This window comes from Diadema setosum, chromosome 1, assembly GCF_964275005.1.
Source record: "Diadema setosum chromosome 1, eeDiaSeto1, whole genome shotgun sequence".
Taxonomy (NCBI): domain Eukaryota; kingdom Metazoa; phylum Echinodermata; class Echinoidea; order Diadematoida; family Diadematidae; genus Diadema; species Diadema setosum.
Genome location: NC_092685.1, coordinates 8,903,696 through 8,926,722, shown reverse-complemented (window position 1 = coordinate 8,926,722; position 23,027 = coordinate 8,903,696). Strand labels below are relative to the sequence as shown.

The following is a 23,027-nucleotide window of genomic DNA, read 5'->3' as shown; positions in this document are numbered from 1 at the left end:
TGTCCCATCATACATCATCCTTGGACCAAGTTTGGTGAAAGCTGCTTCATCCAGTTTTGAGTTATCACGTAAACAGATAAATTTTAGGATTTGACCTTGATCTTTGACCTTTGACCTCTGTCCGATTTCACTGAAAAACTAATCAAGTAATTGTCCCATCATACATCATCCTCCAACAAAGTTTGGTGAAATTTGCTCCATCCAGTCTTGAGTTATCGCGTAAACGGATACAATTTCATGATTTGACCTTGACCTTTGACCTTTAGCCGATTTCACCCAAAATCTAATCAAATAATTGCCCCATCATACTTCATACTTGGACCAAGTTTGGTAAAATTCCAGTAAATATTACTCAAGTTATCGCGTAAACGAAAGCGGACGGATGTACGGACGTACAGACGTACGGACGGACGGACGGACAACCCGAAAACATAATGCCTCCGGCACCACTTCGTGGCGGAGGCATAAAAAACAAGACACACACAAACAATGAAGCTGCCTATATTTTTGCAGTCTATGCAGCAGATTTCCATTTTCAAGCATTTTCTCTGCATACAGGAAGTAAAGTCATGTTTAAAGTAGTCTTGGTATTCATGGATGGCTGTAAACAGTTTACCATATCGCTGTGTTCCTGCGTAGAAAGCCCTGGTGAGAATGAATGGCCTTTCGGTGCCACCAGACCTCTTGATCTGACCCTCAGTATTGGCCATGTGCTGCGTACCGAACAGATGGTATCAGGAATTAAAATTGAAAAAAAAAAAAAAAATTGACATCAACTAGACATAAACATAATGACTAGCTATACAGCACTTGGTTTACATGATTATTTTGATACACATACATATGCACACTTATAGTTTACTTTAAATTTAAAAGACTACTCACTGCATCTCATACAATGTATGGATGAAACCTGGCTTTCACCATGATGCTGCTTATGATAGTGTCTCACTCAAGTCTTTACTTGAGATGGTTTGGATCAAGATGAATTTTCTTCCCTACACTGATATCAATGACGCTCATTATTCATGGGACTTTCTTCTTTTGTTATTTGATCTCACACGCTCATGGGATTCACACTCTACGGACTCTTGGAGTAAGACTAATGGACAGTGAAAGTATGTAATCAATCAAAATATTGTTGGCATGTTTGCGGTAAGCAGTGGCAATGCCAGATGCTATATATAATTTGCTGTACTATCAAGCAATATTACATGAAGGTGTTTCATTTGCTGAGCAAGGCTTGAGGTACTGAACCATTCAAGAATGTTTAATAATTTGCAATCAAAGAAATAATTTAAATCAGCACTCAAACTATCAAAGGAAATCTAAATCAAATCACATGAGAGCCAACTCACAAAATATAATCCATAGAGGTTGTGGACGTCACGGTGTTCCCAGCCGTTGGCGTGCAGGGCGTCTTTGTGCATGGTGACCTCAGGGCCATTGAAAACCGACGGCTCATTCATGTCATTCCAGTTGAAGAGGTTGGGACGGCTGCCAGCGTAAACCTGGTGGCTGAGCTTGTCTGCCCACCAGTCACGCACATCCTTGCGGGTGAAGTCAGGGTAGCTGGATGACCCTATGGCAGTCCAGTCAAGAATGATAATTCAAAACTTGTGCTCTGTTTTCCTCTATATAAGTAAATACATTACCTACACAATGCGGGTCAATTTGAAATTATAAACAAAGTTCTGTACTCCTGTGACTACAGTGGATCATTGATGCCAAATCTGAAACACTGATATTAAAGATACTTTGATACGCAGTTGATCCTACGGATCCCCAACAAAGGAAAAATATGTTTTTCCTTTCCATTTTTTTCTTTAGACAGATACATGGGTAGACCCATTGATTCTGAAAGTCTTCTTTTAATAATAATTATGATCCAGGTTCATTTTAACCAAGGCTTGCTTCCACCGTCCATGTGTGACAATGTACCATTGGGGTCAAGAGATACACAGAGGGCACAGATCTCTCTCTCTGAAGCAGTGAGAAGTCTTTCCCCAGTAATGGCTGCATTCACTTTAGCATGACAATCCCCCTCCCTTGGCCACTGAGAAGACCAAGCAAGGTCTACAGGCATGCATTAGAAAGGTTACAAAGAGTAGTGAGTATTATCTTGAACATTCACAGCTCCGTGTGCACATGTGGTTAGCTGACGAGCAGTAAATTTTTTGCTACAAGTTGGCATGTGATTGTGTAATTGTAGCTGACTGAAGTTCTGTCATAGTGATATGCTTGATTGGTGTGGCTTGACTTCCATAAATTTCTGTCAGATGCCATGGCTACACACTTACCCATATTTTCTACTGGTCCTATCTGTCTGTTAGACCAGAAGGTACCCAGTTTTTTTTTTCCAGTTTTTACTGTACCATTCCTGAAAAAGTTACTGGTCTGACAATGATTTTGAATTGTCCCAGACTGTCGGACCAGTGACATCGTGCAGTGCTAGAGATACTAAGAGGTACTGTGCATATGCATAAAGGTGGATTTTATTTTGAGAAATTCAAGAAGGGATGTATAGGCTGATTTTAAAAAAAAACCTCCGCTATCACTAAAAACTAACCCCAACCTACGTACATCCACACATCTAATTTTTTCTAAGTTCTGATATGGTGATATTATGACAATTGTGATAAGTATAAGAAAACAGGATGAGAGATTATTCAAATAAATTACACATTGTGAAATTTCTTAAAGCCCTACATGTACATACAACATACCATCAACTGATCCTAGTCAGTTATGATGGAATCAGTATGTGACTTTATGCAATGTCTCATGTTTTTGATCTGCTTGTAAAACTGCCAGCATCTTCTCAAATTGAGAATTTATCAACAAAGTCAGCTATCAGCTCCTTTACTTTCCATGATACAACTGATAACTATCTCCACACTCTCAAGGGGTAACTCAAAAAGTGCAAGGCCAACATCACTTGTTATATCATTAGTTTGCCATATAACCCAGCACAATATATATGGAACAAGACTCCATAGTTTGGCTGAAAGCATTTTTTTAGTGACGAGTTTCACTGTACCTGGCCAACACCAGCCTTCAAATTCGCTGCCGTCATTCTTCTGCACAAAGTAGCCATTGTTCTTTCCCTCGCTGTACATGAAGTAGTTGTTATCCCTGTGCACATGTGGATCCACTATGGTTACCATCTGTCACAGCAAACATAGAGAAACATGAATATGGATGGCGGCACATTGAAACAAATTTTAAAAAGAGAAAAAAGTGTTCAAAAGCTGCATTCATTAGATGACAATAAAAAAGAAATATCACTACATCATAATCGTTTGCACATTTCACATTTTGGATGAGGTAAGGCTGTATATCTTAAATCTTCTATTTATTGAATCATTAAATACTCACAGCCTGCTTATCACATAATATTCTTCACCAAAGGCAGAAATCTATGTTTGCTCATTAATCTGTTAAGTCTCAGCAGGTGATATGTCTTTTTGTAATGTATTAGGCTGCATCTTGAGTGGTAAATGCATCACAGCATGTTTGCAGCAGTAATACTCAATGTAAAATTAGACTCTCTTTTTGTCAAAGGGAATGGAATGACAAACCAAGCACTGGAAAAAAAACTTAGGTCAGGTAATTCACTACAAGACAGTGTCATTTGACATTGCTCAACCAACAGGCAGTTTCTTCTTTGACATGTTGATGTGATGTTATGCTGATATGGAATGCAATCTCTTTTAATATTCTGACAGAACTGGAAGAAGTGAGCTTTAATTAACATATCGTCGCTGGGGCGATAAGACCTCGTATCTACAAAATGTCAAATGTTCAGGAGAGCCAAAAAACATGGCGGCCAAAGCACTGTGGCGAATGGGATAGCCTTTCCTTTGACATGCCGTGGTGGCTTCATTTTTGGAGTAAGACAGTTGGTATTTGGACAGGACAATCACTTAACCCATTATTTGACCATTAATCCAAAAAAATCATTTTCACCAAAATTGCAGATACAAGGTCTTATCACCCCAGCGACGATATCCTAGTCTGAACCTAACAACTCATTCTTCGGCAATGCTTATTGTTCTTCAGGAAAAGATTTGGTCTCTACTGACACATACAGATGCCACAGCCCCTTAAAATGTATTTCAGTAGTATTGATTCACTCTCTAGTATCTTTTTTTTTTTGGGGGGGGGGGTGAGGGGCTGGGTGAGACTATATCTGACCTTTCTTCCTTTGGCTCCCAGGTGGTCCAGCATTCGCCCTGGGTCTGGGAACTTGTGGGTATCCCAGGTGAAGTACCTGATGATTATTTGGGGGGAGGGAAGAAGAGCAAATCACTAACATCTACGTTCACAGCACTCACCAGAAGCTGTTCCTCTTTGTTTACATTGACTGGCTTTATTGGACCTCAAACAAAATAACATACATATTATGGTTAAGGACAATTATAAAAATCCTTTCAGTAAATTTTACTGGAAAAGCACTTCTATGACATCAATCTATTTACTAGAAAATTATTTCACACTATGAGGTTTCATCACTGAACTATGAACTCAGATAATATCTGGACTATTATTAGTAGCGATGCCCATGCTACAGAAGTGATGTGGCACTGCTCACCATGATTAAAGGTCAGATTACTATATCAATATAAAGGTGGCATTTTTTAATTCTGTTTGTTTGGAATTTACTGTGCAAACAAAGTGTATGAAATCTATCACTGCCATAACCACTCAAGACAAAATGCATTTTCCGTCACCACCAGACTGGCTGTTTAGACAGAATGACTGTACCAACCTCTTGCCGTCAGTGTGCTCAATATCCAGCCAGATAACATCACATGGAATGTCGTGTGCATCAAAGTTGGCATCAACTCTGTAAAGATGATGAAACTCAGAAATTTGAAAGCAATCCCATGCTTTTCATAGATAGCAACAATCATCAATGCCTGAGGTAAATGTAACTTAGATAGTCCTTTAGGCTCTCATACTACATAAGATCAGTCAGTGCAATGTGAATCTATTTGGCTTATTCTCTTTTCAACTTCTTGGTTTAAATGGTCAATACATAGAATCTCGAAACACTGATATGCTTCTAAATTCTATAGATAGGACAAAACTAATCACTTGTACAACATATCACTCTGGTATACTGACAATCCACTCAAAACATATGAATCAATAATATACGGATGACTCATGAATATATGAGGGAGGAACTAAGACAATAATACAGTTTTACAGACTCTTATTCTTTTTTTAAAAGTCATTCATGTCTTATGTGTTCATGTACCTCCTGAAAGGGGAAGACATGAAGGCATATTATGCCTTCCACACATCATGATGAAAGAAACAACACTTGAGTCAAAAGTAAGTCATTCTTTAGGAGAGCATACTTACTGTTTGACATCTTCCTCGTCATTGTAGTTCCAGCGGCATTGGTGGTAGGCTATGGAGAAGAGCTGGTGTTGGAGAAAGAGAAAGAAGTTTATACGACTTCACTAGTTAAGCATGAGTTTAATCAAATCCATCTTGTCCCTTGAGGAAAGACACCACAATTTTGTGAGGGACAGCAGATAGTCTCGACAAGTACTGTAAAAGTGGAAATTTTCACGCATTTTGCACAACCAGAAACTAGTGCGAAAATAATGCACACAAATATTTGTGCTTGCTACGTTACAGTAGCGCATGTCTTGACTGCATGGAATAAAAAACATGCGAAACCAATTTTATCTGGCTGAGCGTGAAAAATTACACATGCGAAAATATCCATTTTTACAGTAAGATGTCCAGCTTGGCTGCTCACTTGCAAATCAAACCACATAGGTCATCTGCTTAAAAAAAACTGCTCTTATTTGATCACACAAGTTAAAAACATCATCTGACAGTGCACAGGGCATATTCTCAGAAACCAGAAGAAACCATAACAGGATCAAGTTGAAGTCAAAATTAGAATCATTATGTAAGTATGACAACAATTCAACTGCAAGGAGGCTCTCACAAAGACTTCACACACTTCACAGTACCTTTTGGAAAAAAAAAAAAAAAAAAAGCTGATGTAATAAATGAAAACACCATTATTTCTGTACACATGCATACAATACCTCAAAATACCAAACATTGCATATATCTGTCATACTACAATGTAAATAAAATACTGTATTAATGGCTTACATTCACCCATTTCTTTCTTGCGGGATAAAGGAAAGCTGTCTCACTAGTAACAGCATTTTAAAAGCATGTTTGTGTTCCCCTTGTTACATACATTCATTTCTTTTTTTTTTTATTTAGTTTGCTTTGCTACTCAGTAATCAGTCAAATAAGCATGATATTACATTTTGCTGACTGAAAATACAATTTGGTGAATTAAACTGAACTGACATCAAATTGCCTAGGTCCATTGTTCAGTACAAAGTAGAATAAAGAGGGACTTTCCTGAATTCTAGGAAAGCCAAATCAAGTAATAGTAAAGTAAGGAATACTCACAGGAGGGAGGTAGGGCTTGCCAGTGAGAGATGTGTACTGAGACATGACATCCATGGCAGAGGGTCCAAAGATGAGGAATGTATCAATGATACCAGACTCAGAGTACCAGTGTGTATCTACCTGGGGCACATCACTCTCCCCTTTCACATAGTCCAGCATGCGACCAAACATGGACTAGGGGAAGGAATAGTACGGAAAAAAATATAATAAACAAACAATGTATTTCTTCTTGAACAGAATGAGTGCGGTGGGGTGGAATTTCTTTGCCTGATTTTGTGTTAATTACCTTGTACATAACAGGCAACAAAAGCAGACAAAATGCGAAAATTCAAATTCCATTAGCAAGACCTTCAGTACACTTACATCTGGGAGTTGAATTCATTTAGTTCTTATCTGCCAAAGAAATATTACACATTACCTTCATCTGTCTAATATCTCTCTTTCAAATACTGCTAGAGCTTTAATAAACTTGTTATGTTTGTTCCAGAAAGTACAGATGACTTAAAGCGTGACATATAAGTAAATAGCCTCAAATACCCTACATTTCGAACCTCCCAAAAATGTTAAGACACAGGAAAAAAATGATATCAAATTCAGTTGTACATTACTACTACTCAATTCTAAATTGAAATTTATTGACAGGAATTTAATTCAAAGGTCTAGAGTTGGCTATGAGCGTTGCCTATCACTGCTGACAATCTTTATGCACAACACTGACTACTGCAAAGGACGCAGAACTTTATCATGCACACTAACCCTGTCAGCTGTGTTTGATGAGATATCAATCCACGTCTCTGCAGCGTTCAGCCAGAACAGACCAACTGTTCGCTCTTTGCTGTAATAATAGGAATTAAACACAAACAAGTGTGGCAAGTAGTAAACCCAATATTCAATATGCTTTCTTTCTGTCTGTTCATTATCAGGATTCTTCGAGATTTTATATCTTCCCCTATCAACCCTTGAGCAACTGATCTCTCCCCGCCCCCATCTGTCATTCTTCTCAAATATCACTTAATTATCCAAGGTTGTTCTAACCTATGAATGTACATTTATGAATGAGTGTGTCTCTGTGTGCCCGTATCCATGTATGAGGTGTGGGAGTGTTTTCTTTGCCTGGTTCATACCACTGTACTCTGCACACAAATCTCCTATAAAAGGTGTGAAATCTAATGGATCCTTCGGTGATAAGAGGCTGACACTGTTGGCAACTTCTAGGAGCATTATGGTTTACTGGCATCAAGATCAAGATTGCTTGTGAAGAAATTTTGTTGGGAATGTGTACATTGTTCCAAGCAATCTGTACTGAACCATCCATATAAAATCACTAAAAAGCACTGGACAAGTTTTGGAATCCTCTTGCATTATGTGAAAAGTTTCCTAAGACATACACTTGTATGTATGCAAGTAAGATAATATGAGAGCTCTCACATAATTCTTAATTGGTTTAACAGCAATACCGATCGCAATTCTGGAGTCATATTTCACTTGCGTCTACAGGATTTCCAATTTAAGTTCTCTGGTATGGATTCCACTTCGGCTATATCTTTTGACACATTTTTGCAAAGTTACATAAGCAGTTATATCCACTTTTAAGTTTTCCTTTGCGATATCTTCATCAAAACAATATTACCTGGAGACTTGAAATAATAAAACAACAATAGTAATAACATGAACACTTGTAAAGCGTAAGTATCCACCATGAATAGATAGATGCTCATGGTGCAGAGAAAGGCAAATAGAAAATAAACAGAGACATATTCTCAGCAGCACTCTATAAAAATATATGATAAAAAAGTAATAGTAATACTCACTTGTGGGCCAGCATTAGTGGAACAGAACCGTAGAGAGCCATACGCTTGTCAAGCTCATACTCAAAGACATCCAGATTGTACAGGCGGTATGGGTCAGATCCCCTGCAGGCCAAGAGATTCAATAGATTGAATTCAATAGATTCCAGTCTGTACCATGCCAACGAGGAAACTGAACATACAACTTCCATATTGAAGACTTCCTCAACCTTAGGCCAAAAAAAAAAAAATTGTTGCATTGGCGTAACATGAGATTTTCCAATAGGGTCGGTTGGGCGGATTTTTTTTTTTTTTTTTTTTTTTGCTACCTGCATTTTACGTGTAAAATTCGTGCTCAGCTCAGTAAACAGTTACAACTGCTGCACCGAATGTGCTGTGTTCATCTATTCTACAAATCATTTATGAGGCCGATATTACTGGAATTATACCCCTTCACAGAATTTAAAGATGTTGAAATCCCTATCCTGAATGTTTTCACTTCATATTTTACTATTTTGACTTAGATAAGATAGATGCAAATTGACCCATATGTACGATCTTTTCATCGCACACAGCGATCTCTATTACAGTCCCACATATACAGATTCGTGTAAGTTCTCCACACAAGAAACCTATGGCAAAACTGTGCACAAGACATCGCAGTCTGAATGCTACGTATACACTGAATAAATCTTGTTAGAGTACATGTCCGTGTTGGAAACAGATGACGTACTGATCAAGGAAGGCTTATGCGAGGCGCTAGATCTCTCCCTCGTACATCCGATATCCCCAGAGCCGTTTCCACTTCCGAGTTTGTGCGATCGCGATCGCAATCAACAAGATATTTGATATCGATAGCAAAACAAAAAACAAAAAAACATGGGGTCGGCGGAATTTTTAGGATCGGGCGGGCTACGCCAATGCAACAATTTTTTTTTTTTGGCCTTAGACACATACTCAAAATGACCTAAATTGCATAGCAAGTGACTGACAGTCATGCACCTGGACAGTGGTCAAATTGTTCCACATAGTTGACAAATATCCTGCAATGAAAATGGTGAGACAGCGATCCCTCCTCTGCCCCCCCCCCCAAAAAAAAACAACAACCACAACACACAAAACCACTGCAAACCTTTTTTCAGTATGAAAAATTGCACAAGAAATAGCCCTAAACAACAACAACATTAATTACAAGAGTCAACTCACTTGTAACACTTGTAGATAAAAAAACATAGTTTGCACAGAGAATCTATGTTTAAGACATTACTGACAGACAAAAGCCTCACCCTGTTGTTTTGAGAGCTAGGGTATCAGCATGCTCTGGAATTCCATAGACATGCTCAAATCCGGGAAATGAGAAATCCATTCCAACAGATGTCGGGCCTGGTTGAAATGAAGGAAAGGAAATATGCCAATCAGACAATACAATTAAAATTCTTATGATCACTTCATACACCATCAACATCCTCCTCCTCTTCCTCCCCCCCCCCAAAAAAAAACAACAACAACCCACAAACACGCAAGCAAACCAACCAATCAGAAAACTAGTTGCAACAGCGTTCAAATATATCAAATGAGAATTGACATTGAAACTACTTTTTATATCAATTGTAAAAAGGGGCAACAACCCAATAACTTTACCCTGTCAAGAATCTGACTGTGCCTTAACCCATTGAGGACGGTTTGATTTTGCTACAACACGCATTTCCCATAGACACCTGCCCGAGTATACTCGGGACTCGTCCTCAACGGGTTAACAAATGTAACATCGATATCAATTAAGTGTACTCATGATGGTGATAGAACAACATTTTTTGAAGTGATAAAATTGACCCTGTGAGCATTCCACATTTAAGGGGACCAACTATTACACTTGGCATGAACTGACCTATCTTCAAGAATACATCATTCTGGTGACATTTCAAATTCCCTCAAAAACATGTACATTTTTGTGACTCTGCACTCTGCCAAGTTGGTGCAAAAACAAGACCATATAAAAGTTTTGCAGAACGAAAACTTTTGAGAATTTAATATTGTGCTAAACTACCATGAAATAAGAGCACACACACATTTTGCAAAGTGATCAGTTTTTGTAAATTTTGCACCTTGTCAAACTGGTACAAAAATAAGAGCAAATGATTATTTTGCAGTGTGGATATTTCAAAGAATTTCATACTCTGCTTTCCAAGCATAAAATACAAGAATACGCAAGTATTTTACCGCGTGGAAATTTTTTGTGAATTTTTGTTTTCTGCTAATTATTTTTGAAATGGGAACAAATTAATATTTTGCAGTGTGAACACTTGCGCTCATTTTGCACTCTGCTAAACTAGCTCAAATATAAGAACATACATAAACATGTACTGTGTGGGTGTAAATTTTCACCAATTGTGCACTCTGGTAAACTACTGGTAAAGAACAAATGATTATTTTAGGGAGATATTGAAAAAAAAAAAAAAAAGATAGAGGAGTATTCTCATCCTACTAATCAAACGGATGTTAATCTCACTGAAATTGGATAGGAGCAAAGCTACCACTTTCACAGATCATGATGCCACATGTGACATTCACCTGCCCGCATCTATCACACTCCCATCTACAGCAAATCCCATCATTCCCCCAGGAGTAAAGAGAAACCACTGGCATGGAAAGGGAGGGGCATGCTCACCATTTGGTTTCCTGTCTGTGTGTGACTTGAATGTCTCCTCCCACATATCAGGCTCCTCCACCTCTTCCTCCTCCTCCTCCTGTTTCACTTCTTCACCAGCTTGCTCTCCCTCCCCTTCCTCATTCCCCTCTCCTTCCTCTCCCTGATTCAGGGGGACAATTTTTGTGTCATTTCAAAGTTAGAACGCCACACTCTACTCTACACCAAGTGAAGTGCAAAATGGTAATATATTTCTTTTTCCAACAAACTGGCTTCTGGTATGTGATCTTGAGGTTGTATTAAGATAATGAACTTCAAAGCTTGGAAAATAAAGAGTGAGACAAAAGGGCTTCGAAGCAGAATGTGCAGGCTCACCTCTCCATGTTTTCAACACATCCTGATAAAGATCACATTGCACACACTGCATATTAATAACATGCCGATAAACAGCCCCCAAACAAAAACACTAATGTGCATCTGTTGGAGAGTGATATAACATTTACAGAGATTTATATTTTTGCCTGTATCACTTTAAAAATTCACATTTCACACCAGATTGCAAAGTGCAATTCACTCAAAAAAGAAATCAACAAAGCAAAACAAAAAAGAAACCCAAATAAACTTTGTAACATAGCAAAAGAAAACTCTAAAAAAAAGACAAGTCAGAAATCACAGACAGAATAAATTGGAAAGAGATTTGATGGACAGCAACACAATATTATATTTTGTTTTTTTAGATGCCAACCTTAGACACACATAACTGAGTGGTGTCACACTTGTCAATTTGTCTGCAACTTTATAACCAGAAGAGTACCTAATTTGAAGTCAAATTTTTGCATTAGGTTTCCTGCCAACTGCTGAAGTAAGTAGGTTCTTGAGCAGGTTATATGCAACTTTATGAAATGGCAGAATTTAATGACAAACCTAGATAAGCATTCTTCTTTTTTTTTCAATTTGAAAAATACTCACAAGCTTCATTTCTTTTGGAGTTTGGTATTGAAAATGGACTGGCTAGATTCCTCTCAATTCGAGTATGCTATAGATAATGCTTTTCTTCATGGCCAAGCATGCATGACTACACAGGTGCTAACATTGTGAGTTACATATTTAACCACCACCTAGATCAGTTGAACAAGTTCAAATACAAGTAAAAAGACAAACAATATATGCTTTAGAGAGTAAAAACAGCATCCCTTATTTCTGCTCTACATCTCTCTAGTTCATCTTTGAGAAGACACACAAGAATGACAAAGTGCAGGCTGTGTCAATTTGAAATGCTTGTGCTCTGTTTTAACACACACAAAACCTTTTTGCTCTACGACTAGTAAATGCACGCACACATGTGTTTGCCAGTGCAAACGCAAATACGGCAGGATAAACTGGAATCCTGTTGACACTAAAAAAAAACAAAAAAATCAATCCAGGATTATGGCACACAAAGCTCAATTGAGAGGGGTCACAGACCATCCATATGCATAAATACTGGACAATGATCGAATTGCAACCTGCTCCGTACAGACAGATATCACATACAGGGCAAACATGGGCAATACATGCTGCAAGTATTCACTACCATACATATAGTAACACCACTGCTGGAAGATCAGTTTCAGTGCAAAAAGGGTGTAGGGGGAGGGGGAAGAAAAGAAGAAGAAGAAGAAGAAGAAAAAAAAAAAAAAACTCACCTGCTTGTCCTCCCCTTCCTCGGATCTGAAACCAACCAAATCAAGAATGGCATCTTTAGCTAGGTCAAGGAGGCCTGGCCCCTCTTCAGGCTGCTGCTCAACACTGGCGATCAAGGCACGTTCATTTGGCGAGACAATAGTAATCTGTTAGATGCCGAGCTCATAACCGTCACACGAATATTGCACGGATTATCTCTTGTGAATTTGCCACAGCACTTTTGCCATAATAGATGCGTAGTTTGCATGATGAATATAGCACACTTTGCCAAGCTATTTCCTAAGGGTAAATTCTGCGATGATGAGCAGCTGTGATTTGATCAGGCATTGAAAGACAATTTACTCTAGCGAGGCCTCTTAAGGGACAAAGCAGAAAAATTCAAGTGTGGGTTTAATTTCACAAATTTGCTTAAACATATTCACTTTCAGATGTGATTAATAGTAGTTTAAGAATATTGTAATGACAGTGAAGAATAACAAATCTGCTAAAATATAATGTTTCTGTATGGCATGCTGAAGAAGGACCGAGTGGATTGTTATGAGCTCTTGATTGGCTTCAAACAGATTGCCTCTACCCAAGCTTAATGTTTTATGATAAAAACATGCAAGATATTAGCCACACTAAAATTTTAAAACACAAAATGTTAGCACATATTATTGAATGAAATTCCATATGCGCTGCTGCATTACATATATACAACCAGCATGTGTACACTGGAAATCACAAAAACATTTGAACTCAATGTATGAAATCAATGAAGTACATACACTGCAACACAGGGAAATTAATACATAATGATGAAATACATGCACTATTGTTACAACTTTCAACGTTTGGATAGAATAATGAAGACGATAATAGAATAATAAAACATTGCATGCATTGAAAAGCTACAAATTCATACCTAACAAAATATTAAAACTAACAAACAATAAATTGACAAAAAACAAGCCGCAATGGGGACTTTTGATTTTAGCACAACGGCTTTTGCAATTACTGAGAAAATGTCATGCTATCTGGAAATGGGTGATCCATGTTTTAATCAGTTCAATACTTAAAGCCCTTATCTAAACCATGCCTCTTTCAAAGTTCATGAAACAGATAAGGGAAACAAAACACAACAAAAATGAGAGTTTTACAAAAGAGTTCATAGACCTATAGCAGGTTTCAGTGAAACAAGTACGGGAGTACATTTCTGCAAAATGCATTTATGGTAACAATAATCTTATTTTATTTTTTATAGATGAAACTTAAAAGAGAGATTTAAGGAATTGCTGGTGATAATGAGAGAGATAGGCAGAAGAACATGCATAACAGCTGACTCTGCCTCTACATGACCAGACATGGAAACAGAACTGCTGTTCGTAAGGACACACTGAGTTGCAATTTTTCAAAACCATATACCTATGTACTTGACAGAATACAACAAGCAAATGAAACAAAAACCAAACATTCTGTGAATTACGTTTAAAAAATAACCACACAGATGTATGCACACGGCCACAAAGCATGCCTCAGAAAAAGCACACTGCCAGCTGCTAGTCTCAGAATGATTATATGTCATTGCACATGAAAGTGAGGCCCTCCTCAGCATGTGTCTAACCTGTACAAATAGTTGTATTAACTTTTATCTCAATAATGTTACTTTTTTCAATTACATGCAGGTGTAGAAAATGGGTCCTGTAGTGAATGTAGCACTCTCACACTACGGAAGCAGAACAACAATCTAGTGTTTCCTCATTTCTGTAATTTACCTGCTGGCAAAAGTATTATTCATATCTAATCTTTGAAACATCATCAATAAGTATAACTGTTTTGCCTCTTTTTAACTTTGCCCTACTCTAGACAGCAGCTCTGGTTGAAGCATTTCAAGGGAGACATATGCAAGCAGCTCACAATCATTCATGAAGCGCAAGATTCGGGAATTTGTGCATGGTGCATGTCGAGAAGCACACGCTTAAATCTTTCATTTTGTTTGCATGAACTGAATGTACAAAGTGTGTACACTTTCATATGTAGGAACAGTACAGTAAAAGTTGGCTGAAATGTTACATCACAAATAAATAAATAAATAAATAAAATGTGCTCAAATCTGTAATAACTGCATTTAAAAATGTCACACAGCAATAGCAAGATGTCTAAGAGAGATCACATCCTTCATCATCAAAACAACTTCCTTTTCTTTTTCAAATATTCTTTTTTCCAGCAAAAAAAAAAAAAAAATGTAACTTTGTAATTTGTGTATACAGATCTGAAGAGCTCAAGTTTTACTTGAAGTGTTCAATATGCCATAAAGCTAGCAAATGCCACAGCTTTCTGCATTTTGTGCATCTTAGTCTTGGCAACAAAATGAAGGGGAAAAAAAGAAATAACATCATTTTTTTTTTCAAATGCTGTTGTTGGTATAAAATGTTTTCCCAAAATATATTTATCACTGCTCAGATGTTGCAAATTATTTTCTCATGCTTTTTACCTGGTATAACAAGTTTGATATCATTTCTCTGTTTGGGGGTTCTCTCCGTATTTCACTAGTGGCTTCAAGCAAGCAAAATCTAATAATTCCACAGCAGGCAAGGTTGGTGAGGCATTAGATAGATATGTGCATGTGTGATAATCTGAACGGTAAAAAGTGAAAGGATGCGAGTATGAAACAGAGTGGAGAAAACCATTCCCCGGCACCAGTGTCCTGTCTAGGCGGTGTATTGCTTTTTTTTTTCTTCCTAATGTGAGTGTACAGATCATCTCCACTACTGTTAGGCTAACCATCATCATTCTGTCTTACTTTCTGCGCTCTCTGAGGTGCTCAAACTTCATGAGGCCTCTGGAGTTGACACTGAACACCAGCTGCTTGTTGTCGTAGAAGTCCATGCGGAACGGCTGGGCCGACAGCAGCATTGTGATCCCAGTGCTAGTGGTTGCCTCTATGGATGAAGAATCCTGCTTATTGATGGTCCACCTAGAGTTGTTTAGTATAAAAACATGTCAGTTAGTCAAGTTACAGAGGAAGTGTGATATAAAAAGCAATAAAATAAAACAATGTGCCACATAGATTTTGAGCAAAATCAGACAAATCATAAAAAGAGTCTTGATTATTCAATGCCACATATGATCCACCATGGCAACTCTCATAGTGCTTTAAAATGTGCATGATGCAACTTGACAGAAGAGTAGGAATGTTACATAACACACATAAAAAATTATGATTTACCACTCAAATATGAAATGACAGACGGCTATGATGGAACTGATAGAGAATGGAGAATATACTTAACACATAAATTATGAATGTGGACTGAATCAATGATACATAAGGAAGATATAAATGGAAATTTGAGCAAAATATACTCAGGATGAGAATATTTTGAGTGTCACAACAGCTGACATGCTGTCAATCAAACATCTTACCTTTGTATCGGTGGTCACGCATCTGCAGTGAGACTTGCAAGAGACTATCATTTGTCTTACTATCAAACAATAACTTTAGTCTACTTACAGGACCATCTTCCCCATAATTCTATTCAAAAATTTCAACAATGGCATTATTACTTCTTCATATCCTCCAAGATACAAAATATATGGAGAGACACTAAATCTTCATATAGAACAATTGTAACTGACACTTCTAGACATTTTGCAACACAGATTTCTATGGTCTCTCTCATGAAAAGTTTAAAGTATGTTTCATGTTTCATAGAAAAAAAGGCAATTTTCTACTGAGCATCTATAAATTATTAAAAAAAAAAAGAAAATTGACCTGATAGCAGCAGGCTCCTCCACAATGACATCCTCCACCTCGTATCGAGGCTTGATGGGGCTGAGTTCATTGACCTTGAATCGAACCATCCTATCTCGGAGGCCGTAGATCTCCACGCTCAGGAGCACGCCATTCTTTGTGTTGAGGATGTTGCCCCTCAACACACCATCGCTTCCAATTGCAAATGAATCTAGAACGGCAGCATAGGGTGACTGCCCTGGTTCGACATTGCGATTTCGTCTGGGAAAAAAAAAAAAAGAATCAGAGGCTAGAGCCTAATATACACAAAAACATTCACATGAAACTAACATGTCCATCTCCCATGCCTACAAAAACAGTGTCTACAAAATACTGTGTAACATAGTGGCAACTAAATCTAAAAACTTGTAAACCTTTGCTGATTGGGCTGTACAATAGCATTCAAGTAGATGATAAAAAAAAGGAAAAAACAACACTACTCAAGCATTAAATAGCTCTAAATATAGTGCTGTCATTAAAAAAAAAAAGAATAGAAAAGGCAAATCCAGTCAAGCATAAATTTCCACTTCTTAAAATGGTTAATGATCATTTTCAAGAGCAGCCAGATACACTGACACAGCTCAGATTTATTTATTTATTATTACTTTTTTTTTCTTTTTTTTTTTTAATGGAGACACTATTTTCCAGTGCCTTTCATATTTATATTTTAGTATGCAAATATTGACAGTCATATCTCATCTGGGTATTGTATGTAATGCAATGTTCACATCCTGGCAAAATCATATAACATCAACACACAATGAGGTCTATGAATTTGAATGCAGCTTGGCAAATTGGCAATAGACTCCATTTCTCACAGTGTGGTAATGTAAAGAAAAACTGTTCCCGACTATCAGGTGGCACATTTCACTTTAAAAAGGAGTACATCTTGACGAAAAAGTAAATACATGAATTACACTTGTTGAAATCATTGAATTTCATTGCAAGTAAATATCTCTGGAGGTCATTAATAATACATCTGACGAGAAAATGGAAGCTGAATTAAACTTGCCCCAAATACATATCAACATTGAGGGTAAAGTGTACAACAAAATGACTTAGTCAAAAGAAAATGGTAACATCATTGACTATACTTCACAGGCATAAGTTTTTGTATAACTATTCACCAATTCAAACATATAAAATATCAAACCCCATTCATCCATAAATTTAAATATTCCACTACAAGAGACCATGTGGATTTTCAGAAATTCTTCAGTGTCTCTCCACTGCATACCTCGCAAATCCACACTGTTCAACAGTCTTGAAGTTTGATTTGTCGACTGCATGACTGGGGTAGGCTACTGCTACAATGAATGCACAAACCAGCAAGCTTTGCCAGGCATTCATTTTGCTGTTCTGCAAGGAGATCAAAGAGCACAAACACACAAACAAGAGTTAATGTACCAATGCACAGTTACCAAATGTGACAAATGTACAGTGTAGTCAATGCAAATGCTCCACTTGATTGTCAAAATCTTATCACATAACAAGAGACCCGGGGGTCACGTGCTCACCTGAGTATCGCAAGTTCACCTTCCATGCATTCTTGCAGACTCTTACCTGAGAACATTGGAAACTTGTGGTGGGGGTAGCTTTGAGAGTGGGGGCATGGTGTCCATAAACATATTCCATCACACTGGTAAATAATACCTACCAAGTACACTGTACTTTATAGAATGTTGGATTATGCGGCTTGGGGGGAAAAAAAGACTTGAACTTAAAGCCCTATCACTTTTGATTAGAACTGGAGAAAATACATGTTATTATTGAATATTCACTAATTTAGGAGGTTTGGACACCCTGGGGCCCCCAGGGAAAGCATGGTGCCCATTCGAACACTTTGAAATCTTATCCCCATGGGAATGCTACTTGCCAAGTTTAGTGAAAATCCATTGTCGTTTTCAGCAAGATAAAAATTTAGGCCCGCATTTGGACCCCCCCCCCCAATCCCATCAATCTTCCTCGAGTCCCAAGGGGGTGGGGGTAGGGCACCCCTGATTTTCCCATGAACAAACTTGAAACAACAGTCATCAATATACTGACTCATTGTATCAACTTAGCTCAATCACGTCTGGTTCCAGAGAAAATCTATAAAGATAAAGGAGGGGGGTGGGACCCCTGGGGCCCCCAGGTGGGGCATGGTGCCCATTTGATGGAATTGAGATTCTATCCCCCTAGGTATGCTACTTGCCAAGTTTGGTGAAAATTTGTGATAGGGTTTTCAAGAAAAAGATGACAATTTACAATTTTGGTCCAAATTTAGGCCCCCTAGGGCCCCCCTGGTAGGGCATGGTGCCCATTTGATAGAACTGAGATTCTCTCCCCCTAGGGATGCTACCTGCCAACTTTGGTGAAAATTCATAATGGCATTTTCAAGATAAAGATGAAAATGTACAATTTGGGCCCCATTAGGACCTCTCCCCACCCCCCTCCCCTGGGTCCCAAGGGGGGCACCCCTGATTCCGCCATGAACAAACTTGAAACTACAGTCATCAATGGACTAATTCATAGTACTAGTTAACTTAGCTCTATCACTTCTGGTTCTAGAGAAGATTTTTTAATATTCCTTAATTTTTGGGGATTTGGGCCCCTCTGGGGGCCCCCCAGGTAGGGTATGGTGCCCACCTGAACAAACTGAGATCCTATCCCCCTAGGGATGCTACCTGCCAAGTTTGGTGAAAATCGGTCAAGGGGTTCTCAAGAAGAAGATGAAAATGTAAAAAGTTTACGCACGACAGACGACGCACGGCGCACGGCGGACGCCGGACGAAGAGCGATCGCAATAGCTCACTTGAGCCTTTGGCTCAGGTGAGCTAAAAAACCAGATTCTCAAAGTATCTCTTATAAATATCAAAGTAAGAATAGTGCAATACATAGACAGAAAGTTATTTTTGATAACAGTGGCTCACTTTAAACCAAACACAGGGAGAAAGAGAAATACAGCAGGTTCATGGCTGAAGCTCCTGCATGCATCACTGACACAATGTATTGTCAAACTACACAAGACAGTGATATAGTGCGTGCTTCCTTTGTTGTAACACAACCGCTTTGACACACTTAGAGATGCCTAATCTAAAGCAAATGTGCCCCCTGCAAGGAATGCAGTCATTTTTCTTGCCAGAACAAAGCATCAAACTGTACTATTATCACTAATTATATTTAGTCACTGTATCAATTTCTTTTCAAAGGCTGCTGTGCTACACTGTAGAGACCTGGAAGATCTTGTAATTTTATATACATTGTACTATTCAACCTTTAAAGCTCTAACCTCTTTCCATTCTTGTAATAAACATATGGAGTAGGTGTATGTTAAGAAACTATGTACAGCGGATAGTTTCTAGTTTGTCACTTGCTATGAAAACATATTACCATGTACACAACTTTCCTTACTTTCCTTTCCCCAAAACGTGACACAGTGATCTCTGTCTAGAATACACAACACCGAAAATGTGAATTTCAATACTAGGCGTGGCGATACGGTGCAATTGTCTCGCCAAAAGCATATGACCTCAAAGCCTCATTTGCATAAAGTCAACAGCTTGTGTACGCAAAACCGCTGGGGAAGTGTTGCAGGATAATCGCAATATCTCCCCTCAGAAACCATCAAATGATTAAATCTATACAGCAAATTGAAGGAGAAACTATTCTCTAATTCGCAATGTTAGATATTTTGGGTTTTATTGAGGATAAACCAGTGAAAATAACATTGAAACTTAGCTTCCAAAAAAGAAAATTTGGTCTCTAAGCAAGTGTTATTTTCTCACATTTTCTTTCATTGCCCAAAAATGAAACTTCAGCATATGACTTGTGGTAGTATGTCCATACTGTGTTCCAAATATCTTTTCTGTATCATTTGGCGCACATTTATGTCGGGAAAAAAATCGAGATCATTGCCATTTGTGACCCACGTAAAATCCATAGCGAAAGCAGTACGCAGTCCGATGTATCGGTTTTCGGGCTGCATGAAACAGTTGAAGCACATTGCAGGGTTTGTCTTTCGCCCACTCACCACCCTGTGGACTGAAACTGAACCCTGTTGCCATGCGCCGAAACTGACACCACTGATTGGCTAAGTGTGTGCTGACCAGTAGAGAATGCATGCGCAGGATGATCTAGTTGTGCATGTCCAGTGTTTTCTCTTAAATTCGGTTGTCTTTTTGCTCTGATTTTCACTTTACTACCAATTGTGCAAACACAAAACTTCGCAGGTAGTGAGTCTGGTGTATACAGACTAGCAACATGTTAATCAAATGCATATCAGGCGCAGACTTGTGTCGGGAAATAATCGTAACCCTTTCCCACGGTCGACTCAAACAGAAAAATACACATATCTTGAAAGATATATCAGTATTTTCGCCTAAAAATCATATGAAGGATGATATATCCACAATAGATATGTGTGTGTGGTAAAATATGGGAGAAACGAGGAGGTGAACTTTCAAGATTTTTTTGTCCTTCGCTCCGCACAGTGCTTCGATGACCGTTATGAATTCAAAAGCTTTGGCCTCTTATCGTGGAGTTAATTGCACCGTATCACTACGCCTGATGCTGTATGTATGAGATTCAAGCAGTAAAGCAAGTTACAGAATGGTCCATTCAAAATTCCAGTCAAGGATCAGGCCTGTCTTCGAAATGTTGACTTGCATAATTGGATATACTATCTCAACCATTGTTAAACCAAATATGCAGGAGAAAAAGACAAATAGTTCCACATGAAGGCAACTCAAATAGCAGTAGGAGCTACAAAATGGTTCGCTCAATATCCCAGTTACACAAAAAAGACCTGCCTTTTAATTTGTTTAAATCTCAGTCATTTCAAACCAATTTGAACTGGACTCTGGTCTGCAAAATGATCGGTATATCTTTGGCCAGATTATCTGTGTTTTATATCTCTTATTCAAATCATCAAAATGAAATCTAAAAAAATTACATTTCAAAGTTTCTTTAATATAAAGTTTACACAATAAAATGGAAGATCTGTAGAATGTAGCTGAGGTCTTTGACCCCTGGAGGGTACCTGAATCTTGGGAGGAAAAAAAATTATATTCATCATTTCCTTGTTGGATCACATGATGTAAAAATTGAATTGGTAATTCTACTATAAAACACCTACACCAATATTCGTCCTCCTGTGCCAAATTTTGATAGTGCACAAGAGCATAGGTTTTACATGAATGAAGTGGGCAGTCAAATTTTGGATGGCGCTATAATGGTCGAATTATGGGCGGCTTGCTTCATGTAGCGAGTGAAAGTAAATACTTCCTTGGGCTTGATGTTGCTCTCTGCAGGCAAAACTGTGTCTCAGTCAGACCTGGGGTCCATTTCATTAAGTCATAAACATAAAAGTCTTTATATCAATCTCAGAATGGCCAAAGTGGCTCATATGTGTGTAGCTATGAAACTGTATGATAGACTTTCAAAGAGAAGTAGATTCTAATCATTTCAGGAAGTCTCTAGAAATGTGTCTAAATGAATATGAGAAAAAAAAAACAAAAAACATCAACAACAACAAGTCTCTGGAGTCTTAATAAAGACTTTCACGAAAACAGAAGACCCCTGGCCTCAAATACAGGCTTAAAACAGGTCCCATTTTACTGCCCCATTTCAAGGGCCATGAACAAGTAATACCCCGTTTATACTGAGGAAAAAGGGGGTTCTGAAACCTCCTATAGCAGCCTCAAGCAGGCTTTCAGCTCAGTATAAACAGACAGAATTCAGAAAAGGAGATCCGATCAGGTTGGGTTCTGAAACCACCTACAGGGGAGGTTTCAGAGGCTACTATAGCCGCCTCTAGGAGGTTTGACTGCAGTATAAACACATTCAGGGGGTTTGAGAAGCTGCTTTTTGGCCGACCCGGAGGTAATTGCTGAAGGTCATTGCCTTCTTACATAAACAATCCAGCCATCTCGACCAATCCCCGCTGCAGAAAGCCTTTCAACTTGCACACTTTCACTCAAAAGCCCGCGCCATATAAATCAGAGGGGAGGAGAAGGTTGGGCCTGCTAGGGTCTGCTTTTGGCGAGCAGTATAAACAGACAAGAGGCTGCTTTTTCAGAGTGGGCTTTCGAACCTCCTCGAGGAGGCTCTAAAACCCGCTAGCAGTATAAACGGGGTATAAGCTTCTCATTGACATTGGAGTTCCCTGCCATGCTGTAAATGTGGACCTACACGTCACCCTAGCTATGTATGGTAACCTGAACTTAGCACTCATGTGTAAAGTTTGGCAATTGCCTAAAGTTTTACGTATGGTTGAGGGGTCTAGATATCGCGCACGAAAATTTGTGATACTCTTATAATAAAAATTATTCCACAATCGTACCTGAATTTCTCAATGAATATCACGAAAATGCAGAAAAATCACCTCCCAGAATCTCCTGATGATACGATGACGGAGTAGTACGCTGTCGCCGTTTGTATGTCGGACTTAATTTTATGCGTTCAATTTCTCGGGGTATGTAAAGGTCGCGCAGCTGCCCTATGTAGTTTCATGCGTGAAAGTGTCTGCCCCTCTCTGCGGCTGAACGTGCTTCGGCTTTCGTAGAATATTATAAACGATCGATCGAACAAAATACAAATTCTATCGGCTACGATCATACGAACGAGACAAGCGAGACGACACGTCTACGCTACAACATCCTTAAAAAAGATTTTAAGCTAAGGTAGGTAAATTATAAGG

At 38.4% G+C, this 23,027-nt stretch overlaps 1 protein-coding gene across 1 annotated transcript in view; it reads right to left on the bottom strand.

Moving 5' to 3' along the window:
• LOC140233924 (neutral alpha-glucosidase AB-like) overlaps window positions 1–23,027 on the bottom strand; it is a 41,288-nt gene that overhangs the window by 12,517 nt on the left and 5,744 nt on the right. The window contains exons 2-16 of the mRNA XM_072314016.1: window positions 17,586–17,707; window positions 16,331–16,570; window positions 15,359–15,532; window positions 12,579–12,681; window positions 10,915–11,056; window positions 9,533–9,629; window positions 8,271–8,372; window positions 7,216–7,294; window positions 6,460–6,633; window positions 5,374–5,435; window positions 4,772–4,849; window positions 4,198–4,273; window positions 3,041–3,167; window positions 1,359–1,582; window positions 617–713 (exon numbers count right to left, since the gene is read on the bottom strand). Coding sequence (XP_072170117.1) covers window positions 617–713; window positions 1,359–1,582; window positions 3,041–3,167; window positions 4,198–4,273; window positions 4,772–4,849; window positions 5,374–5,435; window positions 6,460–6,633; window positions 7,216–7,294; window positions 8,271–8,372; window positions 9,533–9,629; window positions 10,915–11,056; window positions 12,579–12,681; window positions 15,359–15,532; window positions 16,331–16,570; window positions 17,586–17,698 — 1,888 coding nt within the window. The 5' untranslated portion in view covers window positions 17,699–17,707. The remainder of the gene's footprint in view (window positions 1–616; window positions 714–1,358; window positions 1,583–3,040; window positions 3,168–4,197; window positions 4,274–4,771; window positions 4,850–5,373; window positions 5,436–6,459; window positions 6,634–7,215; window positions 7,295–8,270; window positions 8,373–9,532; window positions 9,630–10,914; window positions 11,057–12,578; window positions 12,682–15,358; window positions 15,533–16,330; window positions 16,571–17,585; window positions 17,708–23,027) is intronic.